At 37.1% G+C, this 13206-nt stretch overlaps 1 protein-coding gene across 5 annotated transcripts in view; it reads right to left on the bottom strand.

Annotated features, from left to right (window-relative positions):
* Positions 1-887: 887 nt before the first annotated feature.
* Positions 888-13206, bottom strand: part of LOC106869000 (non-structural maintenance of chromosomes element 1 homolog) — a 41996-nt gene continuing 29677 nt past the window's right edge. Inside the window, exons 1-3 of one of the 5 annotated variants that reach the window (XM_014914487.3) lie at positions 13128-13206; positions 7861-8286; positions 888-5966 (exon numbers count right to left, since the gene is read on the bottom strand). The exon at positions 13128-13206 is cut by the window's right edge and continues 202 nt beyond it. In XM_014914487.3, coding sequence (XP_014769973.1) covers positions 5562-5966; positions 7861-8244 — 789 coding nt within the window. In that variant the 5' untranslated portion in view covers positions 8245-8286; positions 13128-13206 and the 3' untranslated portion in view covers positions 888-5561. Of the gene's footprint in view, positions 5967-7860; positions 8287-9490; positions 9589-9742; positions 10001-11621 lie in introns of those variants that run through there. The other 4 variants (XM_052975884.2, XM_014914486.3, XM_089340472.1 and 1 more) reach the window with 4 other exon arrangements.

The following is a 13206-nucleotide window of genomic DNA, read 5'->3' as shown; positions in this document are numbered from 1 at the left end:
ACAGTTTGCATAAAAGGTAAAGAAAACTCAATATTCCATCCCCCAAAAAAACTATCAATTAGATTATGGCCACGAGATAAGTTTACTCAGCTTCCATCACAGCCTCAAGACGGTTGGTGCATGCATTCTTCACTGTCCCTGAGAAAGTCTTTGAATAACTCCTTGATTTTGGCTACCAGCTCAGCCTTGGTGTATTTCTCAACCATGTCCCACACATAGTAATCCATGGGATTACAATCGAGGGGATTAAGAGGCCAGAAATTAGCGCTGGCAAAGTCATAGAAATTCTCTAACAACCACTTCTGGCTCTTTCACGACGTATAGCAAAGAGCCCAATCCCACTACCACGCATATGGCCTTCCAGCAGCAACTCTCTCCAGTAAGGCTTTGACTACAGTTTCCAGCTGCAACAGAGACTACAAAGCCGTAGCCAGCAGAAAGGGACACAGCAGGTTTTCTGACTACACTCACATGTCAGAATTCATCCAACTTCAGGACAGAACCTCAAGCTCAATTCAGACTGCTATGTGCAACTGCTGGAGGCTGTGGTCAGACAGGGTTACTGCTTGAAGGCCACATGTGGCACCAGGATTCATCTACTTGCCCATACCTAAGGAAAGAAACAGAAATGGTATGTCTGGGCTGAAATTGACAAAGACACCAACTGCTCTACCTGCGACACCAAGGCTTATTAGCTAGTGGCCAACAACCAGGAGGTGTTTGAAGATATCCCCAGGTACACAGTTCCAGAGCCAACTTGAGGCCACGGTGGACCCTGAGGACTGCTTTCAGTAATCTTGTTATTTCTCAGCCATAATAGAGTCGATATTTCATGCTAGAAAATATGAAGTATTTTATTGAATTACCCCCAAGAAGGAAGGCAGTCAATGGTTAACATATTTTATTTATAAATTCAAACAAACACTATTTATACAACACCTCCAAATTTTATATACATGCCCCCCACCCACTTCCGCTATAGTGGAATGTTTATACATTTTTGAAGAGAAGCAAAAGGCTCAGAAATACACATTTTATATACACAAACCTATACAACATAATGCTTATTATCCACAACAGCTAAGACACTACAACAGTTGTTTAAATAAACAGATTTAAAGTTAATGCTGGTTCAAACATTCTCTGAGAAAGAACCCATTACAAATTATGGAGTGAAAAATATACATTCTTTGATATTTAAAAGTGGAAAGCAATTTATAAGTTTGTTTTGTAGTGGCTTCTTTAGATTGTTATATGAAAAAAGAAGCCATTATATAGTGAAATATGTGTGACATGTTCAAATTAAGTTATTTAAAAGCAAATTTGTTGATGATGTAACTCAATATTGAGAGGAGAGTGGAATTCATTTTATGTTGAGTTGGAATAATGATTTGGTCAACCAGTGAAGGAAGATTTGCCTTCTGGTATCTTTTGATAGGAAGAGCAGAGGAAAGCCTCGTCAAGAGGTGGGACTAGAAGAGGATGAGTCTTATATTTCATATAAAATTCAAGATGAAAGGAAATTTTATTGCCCTGAAGGTAATAAACTGAAATGGTTTAAAGGTAAAAAAAACATTATGTATAAAGGTTAGCAGGATTAGGGTAGGTAATCAAAAGGATTAAGGAGGTGAGAAAAATAAAATATAAAAAAAAGGTAGATGCATATTTGGTCAATAAAGAAATGATACATTAGTATAATTCAAGTGGCTAATTAAATAGGCTGACTTTAGCTATGCTTTGTTCTAATGAGTGTCAATTAGAGTTTTGAAAAAAATTAACTTTATAGAGATGTATGTGTGGATATAAATGTCTAAAAAAAAAGAAAAGAAAAGTTGTTTGCATTTGTGTCCCTATTATTCCTTTCATTGTAATTTCTTTAACAAATATAAAACTCCTCCACCACACACCCTTACCTTTGGACAAGGTTTTCCTCTTGTCTTCCAGAAAATAAAGCTTTCTTCACAGACAGGCAAAAAAATTGAAATTCACACAGCATGATTATATATATCTACTGATATATATAAGTTTATACACACCATATCATATAGTACAATTCTAGACAATGTTCCAGGAAAGGCATATTTATTGTTCATAGTTTTGTTCCTACACAGGTATTTAACTGGGTTGATCTACCAACTGCCATTTTATTGCTAGAACGAAGACAGTGCGAATCTCTTCAAAAAGATCTTTATACTTTGTTATGGAGAGTGAGATATCCCCCCTTTTTTTTTTGTCTTTTTACAGAATTTTAAAGAATGACACTCCTATTTGTTTTGTCGTAATGGTTCTATTTCTCTTTTGTAGAGAAGCAACAGAAGGCTTTGCTTCCAAAGGATTAATCAAGCAAGACAGTTTTAATTATAATTACATTAGTTTCACAGAACAAGATGAGTTTTCACCCAATGACTTGGTTATGCTGTATGACTTGATGGTCACTTTGGGGAAAAAAAGGAAGAAAACAAGAAACAAAAGTTTGTACCTGAAAGAACTAGTTATGTGTTTTGGTCGGAGAAGAAGAAAAAAGCAGTTAATAATATCCCTAAAATAGATAAACTGATCTGCAATGAAGACAGGGGTTTAGGATATTTTTGGGCAAGACTTTGCCTTAAAGGAACAAGTGTGTTTGAAAAACTGTGAACATGTTTGAAGGGGAGATAATCAAGCATTAAGTGATGGTCTAACTGTGAAATGTGATGGAACGGAAGATTTCTAGTTGTGCCATGGATATTTTTGAAAATATAATTTAAGGCTTTCGAATGATTCATATAAACGCTTCAACATCTTGAAAAATGTGTTGTTCATAATTTTGTTATTCACAAATGATTAATAAAATAAAGTAAGCAATGCTATTTATACAGGAGTTTTAAACTTTCTATGTGGAGTGTCTAAATAGTTTTTATTTTGATCTCTGGTATGCCTTGAGAACTGTTGGTCTAAGTGATGAAGTAAAACATATAGGGGCTAGCATACAGAGCTAGAAAAGAATCTGTATGTGCATATGCATTCAGGCACAGATCACATACATATATATATATATACCTACACTTATGCAGAGAAAAGAGTAGAAGAAAAGTGCTAAAGAGACAAACTAGTTGACATTAATACAAGGAACAACCACTCACCCACATATATACATTACAAACACACACACACACACACACATATATATATGTGCATACTAATACATGTATGTAGGCAAGTGCAAAATACAAGAAGATGGTTAAGGAAAAAGGGAAAAACTGAACAATTAATGTACAACTAAAACAGAGGCCTGAACTCGATTGAAATCGAGAGGCTTGAGATAAGGGGTCAGTGGACAAAATATGGCTGTAAAAGAGCAGAGAAATACAAGTGTAGAGCAGCACAAAGACCATAAATGGGAGCAGTGCAGAATTATGCCAAAACAATCATTGTGATAAAGTTTCCAGCATACTTTGTCGTCCGTATTATTCAGAATAAATCTATTATATATATATATATATATATATATATATATATATACACACACGTGTGTGTGTGTGTGTGTGTATCTTCCCATTGACATTATTTAAGTAGCAGTCGTATTTTTATTTCCATCTCCTGTAACACATCACACATTCCTCAGTGGTTTTCTTGTGCAAAGATATAAATATTCCTTACTCGAGACACAAAATTTGGTAAAAGAGCATCGACCCTAAGAATACGACCTTAATAACTTAGATTCTGACCAATGCATCATCATCGTTTAACGTCCGCTTTCTATGCTAGCATGGGTTGGACGGTTTGACCAGGGTCTGGGAAGCCAGGAGGCTGCACCAGGCTCCAATCTGATCTGGCAGTGTTTCTACAGCTGGATGCCCTTCCGAACGCCAACCACTTCGTGAGTGTAGTGGGTGCTTTTTACATGCCACTGGCACAGGGGCCAGAGGGGGCTGGCAACAACCACAATCGGTTGGTGCTTTTTATGTGCCACCGGCACGGAAGCCAGCATGGTAAACGTGGATGTGAAAACGACATGATGATGATGCTAAAGAGAAGTATGGAAGCACCAAGGAACAGAGAGGAAAAACAGGTTGTTCCTGCCTCCTTGATGCTGTTAAAACCTCTAAGATCACCGGGAATGCTTCAGCACCATTTGGAATCTCTCCTGATAAACAAACCTTCTCAATTTAACAATAACAAGCCTTCTTTAGGGACAGAAAATGATCCAGCCCCCAACGATTAGGTGGAGGTATGACTTGCTTCCATAACCATGGGATTTCTGGTTCAATCCATCGGGTGTCTTCTTCCATGTAGCCCCAGGTCAACCGAAGCTTTGTGAGAGGATTTAGTCGAGGGAAACTGAAAGAAGCTCATCATGTGTATGTGTGTACCCTTGTCTTGTGACATCACATGATGGTTGCAAGAGGGCCTCACTATCATACAAATGATGGCCAGAGGGGAATATTGCTTTGCCTGGCAACAGGAAAGGCCTCTGGTTGGAGAGAATCTGCCTCGACCGATTCCATCTGACCTATTCAAGGCAGGGAAAGTGGATGATGATGACGAGGAGCAGTGGGAGAAGGAGTGTTCCCACACCTGAGGTAATGCTCTTATTACACATATACAGATATCCTAGGAAGGCAATCCAACTGATTGGCATGAAGTCACTCACTAACATGTCACAGCTTCTCTTCATCTTTTATCCAGCAACCACAGTGACTTCTGTTTCTAGCAGATGGCTGGTCTTGTTCCATGTCCTTGTATGTCCTCCGTCATTCATTCATCTCTTCTGGTGACCATATCATCTCCACCACCACCCAGTCCTCCTCTATTAACCCTTTTGTCAACCCCTACCCCCAAAGGGTTGACCCTTTATAATTCCTTTCTTGCAGCAGTTCAAGAGGAACATCAACCATTCAGAAATTCACTGGCCTTGGACAGCCTGTGACAGCCACAACCTCTTCCTCCAGATTAAGCCACCAATTAAAAATGGAAGGTTCTTCTCAGGTCCTCTAATTGAGCTGATCTATAGTTAAAGATGTTCCAGCCATGACCATCTCGCTTGTTATTACCAGACACAGTGCACCCAAAACCACATTATCCAGTGGGCCTTCTTCTTTTCCAAGTTGGTAAGGAGTGTTTTGAGGTAGTTTTTGCTGCTACTTCTAGCAGGTTGAGTAACTGTGTAGATGCTCCAGCATTGGCTCATGTTGTTGATGGAGGAGGACAGAGAATTCTTATCAATGAGACAATGACAGCAAACACTGTTACCTTTATGAATTTGGGGGGGGGGGGGTAATTGATAATTGTGGTTTTTAGGAAGAGGTTAATGAAAGAGAGATGAGGATTAACAGTGATGGAGCAAATTTTATGGTTGAGAGAACAGTTGAACACATCAGGATGTAATTTACATTGGACATTGTAGAATATCACTTGAGAGTAAGGGACTTGAAAAAAATTTAATAGGAAGATTTAAAAGAACAAAAGGGGACAACAGCAGAGAAAGACTGATATTCAGCCATAACAGTTTTGAAAATTCTGCAGAAGAAAAGCAGAACCAATCTTTTACAAACATGTTTTTTTTTTCACCATCTTACAGTTTATTCTTCCATTTGTTCATATGACATACGTGTATCTCGGCGAGAGGAGCGACGCACAGATTCCCGGTTTTGATTTGTGTTGGTCCAAGGAGTGTAACATTTCGGACATTTTGGTTCTGCCTGGTTTTCAAAGTAACGCTTTGCACAGAAGATATGCAACTTTGCCATACACTTTAGACATGACTGGCCCTGCAGGCATAAACGATTGCATATGTTGCACAGTTCCACCAAATCTGGGTACATTTTTCGAATGTGATTGTCCAGCTCCAGGATGCTTCGTGTTGACAGCTGTAGCTTGCCCCGTAATGTCCTTTTCAACCACTTTTCATTCACCATCCGATCAAAGAAGCGTTGAGCATCGTCCTTGCTCATCTTCTTTTCCAATTCATGAGTCAGGTTCAGGGCCTGGTGAATGAAACAAATTGAGGAAATAAAAGCAAATTACAACAACAACAAATCACATAAAGGACCAATCATTATTATCATCATTATCATCATCATTATCATTATTATTATTATTGTTATGTTGACTTCTTGATAGAAAAATTATAAATTTGGCCATTTTATTTGCAACCAGTTTTCAAGAAGGGAAGAAACTCTATGTTTGTATTTGGTTTGCAAGATTCTTGATGTGAAATTGTGTGAAGAAACATGTTGGGAGGGTCATTATGCCAATACTAAACATTCTATATAACTTCCTTTATTATTATCATTATTATTATCATTAAGGTGGCCAGCTGGCAGAATCGTTAGCAGCATTTCGTCCGCCCTTTCGATCTGAGTTCATTTTCTGCTGAGGAGGTCAACTTTGCCTTTCATCCTTTCAGGGTTGATGAATTAAGTAAACACTGGGATGAATGGGATCAACATCCCCCAACCGCAACATTTCAAGCCTTCTACTACATATAGCAGAAACAATTATCATTAGTGTCAATTGGTTAACTATTTAACCAAATAACTAATTGAATTTTTGATTAATTATTCTGCCAATTAATCAGATTTGTCAAAGTCCTTTCGTCTCCATTTTTGACTTCATTAATAACATGGCCTCCATCTCGATTCCAGACGTGCTTCAGCAAGTTGATTGATTGATCAAACAAACAATTAGATAATTGGTTAAACGCTTAACAAGCTGACTAATAAAAGAAGTAAAAAAGAAGCAATGTGCATGTTCATCATTAACATAATGACCCTCCCCAACATACAACAAAAGAAGGAAGTCTTCTTGCTCTGTTTAATATGGGTATTGTTTAGCCACAGGTCTGCCCTGATCAAGCAGACCGATGATCAAAAACATTGTCATTTTAGGAATTTTCAAGGATGGCAGGCTTTGGTTTCACTGATGTTAGTCGATAAATGACCAGAGCCAAGACAACCTTCTTTTGTATTGTTGACACAAAATAACAGGAAAACTCTGTAAAGTGTTGGTTGGTGATTGGAAAGGTGTCCAACTGTAATAGCCATGCCACCAAATTAATGAAACATGAAATGTTAATAGTAATCCTGACTAACACAGATCTCTGCATCCTTTAAAGAGAGCAAAAATCAATGAGAGCCCCTACGTAGTCGATTCATTGGTCTGCCATATTTTCCTTCAAATCAAACAGGATGGTCAAAGCTGGAATGTTTTTTATGCTAAGTCTACTCACTTAGGCTGACTTGGAGGAGATAAACAACATAGAGCAGGTCTATAGAAATGAGATGCTCCACCCACCATATTCGTCAGACATTGCCTCATCTGATTAACATTTATTCCAGTCTTCAAAATCATTTGGATGGAAAAAATATGAATTCTGTAGACGAGGTCAGAATAGTACCGGAAGAGTATTTTTCATCATGGACAAATGAAATTTGGAAGAGGGGCCTTGCAAGTCTACCAGATTAATGAGAGAGCATTGTAGAAAATGAAGGAGAGAATATTTTAGATTAAAAAAGAACTTTATCTTAATTGTGAAAGATTTAAAAAAAGTATAAAAAATCGCCATTATTAATGGGACGAGCCAATATATACACACACATGTATGTAGATTTTAACCATTGCTGTATTTATAAATTAACTAAATTTCTTAGAGATATGAGGCAGTTGTAAATACCCGTTCATCATGGACAGTAATTTCAGAGTAGTTTAAAATGAAAATTAAACACTGTTGGCACATGAGTAATTTATGTATAGAGTAAGTACCAGATTAAAAAAAAGAAAAAGAAAATACTGGGGGTCAATTTGCTTAACCCTTTGAAGTGGTGCCCCAGCATGGCTGCAGTTCAATAACTGAAACAAGTAAAAGATAATGTTGCTAACCTGTACAGATCCAACTGATGCATCGCTTGAACTCATAATACGATCGAGAAACAACTTGAAAAGTTCCAGTTCATTGACCGAGTAGTCTGTAGACAGTCGTGTAACTGCATTGTCACAAGTGTTGACCAGGCAGTAATAGCTGGTGCCATCATCCTCATCAAACCCTTTCAGGATGTTCAGGTGAAAAGGTCGAATGTTGTTGTTGATGATGATTACAAAGTTGGCCAGTTGCTGCATCCATTCACTCTGGCTCGACATGGAACTTGCGTCAACCATGTCTTTACAACACAACTTGAAGAGGTTACGAACTCCTTTTGAGTCAACGAGCCCTTTTGACATGAAATATTGTAAAAACACATGATGTTGTGGTTTCATTTCAGACATTTTTCCTTCAACTTTGAATGACTAAAAAAAATAAACTAAAATCTGTAAATAAAAATAGAAAAAAGAACTAAATAAATACGGAGGAATGGGGTTAAAGTAATGCTAGAATTTACAGTCAAGTGATCAACGATAGCATCATATGTCATGGTGATATAAAATAGCATAAATTGGAGGCAAACCCATATATATTTAAGTTTAATATAATAAATGAAACGAACTTAGTCAAATTAATGTTTCCCTACACATCTCTGCACACAAACTTCGCTAAAAACTTAATATTCCTTCTTTTTGTCTATTGGTGGAAGTTGTTCAATAACAACATATCCCTATTTCAGAAAGGTGAACAGAAGGGACCGCACAGAAACGAGATGCTTGCAAACCGCCCAATACCTACCATGTTTCTGTTGTTCATATTTCACAACTTTACCTTGAAACCACATAATAACGACATGCTACATTCACTCAATTTAGGAAGATATCGTTTTATAGAAGTGATCACTTTGGTTAATTTGAGTTAATCACTGTTTAATAATGAGTTTCAACACAGAACATCTAAAAAGTTTTGTAGATATTCAAGAATTCCACACATTTACAATAATATATATTATGAAACATTTGAAGAATCTGTGATTATTGTAACTAATTAAATTTACGACCGTTTTTTTAAAGTATATTTCACAAGCAATAAAACACCACACGTTACAAATTTTGGAGACATTCGGAGATTCCAGCCTGAGATTGGGATGTGGTCCCTGGAGTTTGTTTACGTACATACTCGACACTACACACACATATATATATATATATATATATATATATATATATATATATATATATATATATATATATATATATATCCACATGCACACCTATACCTCTCTCTATGGCTGTTTCGAGTACCACTTATATATATATCACCCTAACCTATCTATAGACATGTATGTAACGTTTACTTAATCCATCGACAAATAAACACAATCAAGCGAATATAAACATTGAAGCCATTCCGAGTCTCCAAATCGTTTCTGTTTGGTATCGAAGGTTGTTGTGTTTACCTATATATATTCTATAACTTTACCCTTTATTGTTTAATAACTTGTGTGAGCCTTTCTCTTTGGCCTGTGTTTATCTAAAGGGCTTCTGACAATAATTGTCCCGATCAGAGCAGCAAGACTTAGTTTATACTTCAATTCCGACCAGCAAAAACCAAACTAGCTTGGATAACCTTAGACCAAATAATCCCTACCCTCGGTTGATTTATTCCACTTTGGAACTGTTTACATTGTGTGCATGTATCCCAGTTAGACGTAGTCAGTCGGTGGAGATGGAGACTTGACTTGTAGCAGTCTGTTTACATCCAGATAACAGTTTGACGGGGAGGAGATATATATATATATATATAAAAGCCATTGATAAGAAGAAAATTGAAGAAGAAACAAGCTACAATAAATAAACCATTAAATTGTGAAACTATATATATATATATATATATATATACCTGCGTAAATATTATTTCTGTCTGAGCGATGTCTGATGTCAAAGAAGTCGGTTCCGAACAGAAATGGTTCCCGCTTTACGTTTGAAGGGTTTCACTTCCGCTATTTGTTTTCGTACAAATTTCTGTCTTTCGTCTTTTAAAACACATCAAAATAAAAGATCTGTCTACTTATCGTCTACATATATATATATATAGTTTAATGTGTCTCCTACATTTTGACATCTAAATTTTGTTTAAACCCACATTATTCCCCCCATATAACAGATATATTTCGTTCGTGTTGACTGAAATAAATCTGAGCCACAGACCAATATGGCTAAGAGGGTGGAAGGATGTCTCAAGGCAGATCTACACTATAGTACCTCGTCCTCGAATTTGTTTCTTCATTACTTTTTGAAAAGTGCATAGTTACTTTTCTTTATTGAAATTTTCTTGGTACATTTTCGATACTGAGGATTACGTTTATGTTTATATCATTAAAATAAGTTTTTTGAATGAGTTTCGAATCATTTTCACTTTTTCGATTGTTTCTTTATAACTTTCTTCAAAATGTCATCCTCTAAATGACATTTAGCTATAATGATACTTTGATGAGAGTTTGGATTATATAATTTCCATATTTCAGACATGTAAGTCTAAAAAAGGAAAATCCCAAACCCTGAAAACAAGGCGAGGAGGGGAGAACGATCCAAAATTCCTCATATAGTGTGCATATAGTGGTAGAGAGAAAGATGGAGGAGGTGAGATAAAATTTCTTGTCTCTTGTTCAAAAGAGAAAATTTCTTTGCAATGGTACTCATTCAGGTTTTGGACAAGCTCAAACACAGCCACACACACACACACACACATCTACAAACATTAGATCCTGTAATAAACAAGCCCTTCAAGGATTATTTGCAGATGGAAGTGAATGAATATATTGAATATAGAATGGAGAAAAATCAGCATGGAAACTTTGTCAAACGCAACATCCAAGAAGTCATGTTTGTATTTGACTAAAAACAAGAAGCAAATAAATAAACTTTTGATAACTAAAAACATGGGTTTCCTTTTTATAATTTTTTCCTTTTACACGAGGACATGAGACTTTTTTTGTCGTTCTTGGATTTTTTCCACAAGAATATAAGACATCCCCTGAAAATAAGCCCTAGTGCGTTTTTGGATGCAAAATTAATATAAGACTGGGTCTAATTTTCAGAGCAACCACCTACAATATTCAGCCAACCAGAATGCACTGATTATCACTTGTGTTTACATGACCATTCTTGGAGGCTGCATATTTTTACACACTTGTACCCATCAACATGGGACCAGTGAATAGAAAATATATGAAGGTAACTCATCCTAACAAATGATGCAGGTGAGTTTATTCTCTAAAGGAAAAAGTTGAGATTATCAGGAAAATATGTGATGGTGGAAGTCTTGCTGCTGTGAGTTTGGTGCCACTGAATCTACCATTCGTTCCATTTACAAAGTGCATGGAGCTGATTTATTTATTGGTTTCAAATTTTGGTACAAGGCCAGTACTTTGGTGTAGGGGTAAGTTGATTATATTGACTCCAGTGTTCAACTGGTCCATTATTTTATTGACCCCGAAAGGACGAAAGGTAAAGTCAACCTCGATAAAATTTGAATTCAGATTGTAAAGACAGACAAAATGCTGCCAAGCATTTCGCCTGGCATTCTAACAATTCTGCCAGCTCGTTGCCTTAATGGTGATGGTTCATTTATTGCTATGTTTTTTGGGACCAAACCCCTTCTGATAAATAAGGATAAATGTAGTATTTATTTTACCTTTTAAGAATTTAATGAGTGTTAAATTTGCTCCTTTAGAGGTTTGAACTCAGAATCTCAAAGGAAGAAGCAAAATACTACGTACGCAACAGTCTGTTGGTTCTGCCACCTCATTGTCATAATGTGAGAAATCAATTCAAAGAGTTGCATTTTAACTTTGTTTGGTTTATTATTATTTCAAGCTGTTGCCAATACATCAGGTTGTATTTGGTTTGATTAGTTGATCTGATTTGTGTTAATAATAGTTGACAGAAGTATCATGTACAGTGACAGAGTATTAAGTGGTCATAATTAAATAACTTTGAAGAAGACAACAGAAACTTGCAGGGGTGGTGGCCAGCAAAATATATTTCTGTGTGACTATTGCTAGTTCCAAACTTCTAAAGCAGCATACTATGATTACCTCCCATTCCTCAATCTTATCCTCTTGGCCCGGTGCCATTGTATCATTGCTCTCTGCTTGTCCTCAGCCTGGGTGTTCCACCCACATGTAACAAGAAAACTTTTCCCTCACCCTACCCCAACAAACCAATCTCACACCTCTTTCTTGTATTTCCTCCTTCATTCACTAAGCCTAGCTCTCACTCCCCAATCCTGTTCTCACATTCCTGTTCCTTTGTACCGTTGCTATCCAGTAGCTCTTCCAACTCTATATATACCCAGGTCTTTCACCACTTACTCGCACTCTTTAACTGCACTTCCTTCATAATATCTTGCCACTCCTATTATGGCAGTTGAACCTCAAGGGTATGCCCTGGCACTTGCCACTATCTATATCTCTCTCTTCCTTCACTCAACCATCCCATTTATATTCTGATCCCTGTCCCTTGTGAGTATGCCTGGCATTTTGCCACCATCTCCGTCCTGCAGTCTTCTACTCATTCTCTTTTTCCTTCTCCTGCATTTCCCTCAGGTTGGACAACCATGTATCTCCTTTGCAGTAGCACACCTGTTTCTGTCTTCATTCCTGATCTTGTCTCAGCAAGACACCTGTATCTCTCACTAGGACATTTTCATCATCACCTCCTCCAATATATATATATATATATACACTAATGTCGAATAGAGAGCTTCCTTACACAATCACAATTGCGCTGGTCTGGCCATGTTGTCAGAATGAATGACAAAAGAACACCCAAAGTCCTCATCGACAGCCAGTTTGAGAGTGGACACAGGAATGTTGGTCAACCATGGTTCAGATATAAGGACTAACTGAAGAGTTACTTCTAAGTGACGAAGATAGCTCACAACACCTATATATCTATATTATATCCATGTTAAGGCCATTCCCACTGCAGAAGAGAATTGGCCAGCAAGAGTCTTGTGCCAATGTCACATCAAAAGCACCCAACACACATTGTGAAGTGGTTGGTGTTAGGAAGGGCATCCAGCTGTAGAAACCAAGCCAAATCAGACTGGAGCCGGCTTACCAGTTCTGGTCAAAGCGTCCAATCCATGCCAGCATGGAAAAACGGACGTTAAATGATGATGAGAGTATTGTTTACATGATGTCGACTAAAATGAGCCAAGCCAACTTCGTTACTGTTTTATAGTATATTTCATAATTAAATACTGTATGTCAGTTACTAACCTGCTTCTACGTGTAAGTGTTGCTTATAATCATGTATGTCGGTTAAGGTATTGCGATTCCTTAGGTCACTTCCGTTTCA

The sequence above is a fragment of the Octopus bimaculoides genome, chromosome 23 (assembly GCF_046866305.1).
Source record: "Octopus bimaculoides isolate indiv1 chromosome 23, ASM4686630v1, whole genome shotgun sequence".
Taxonomy (NCBI): Eukaryota; Metazoa; Mollusca; class Cephalopoda; order Octopoda; family Octopodidae; genus Octopus; species Octopus bimaculoides.
Note: the sequence above shows the minus strand (reverse complement) of the source record. Positions and strands in the feature narration are given on the sequence as shown.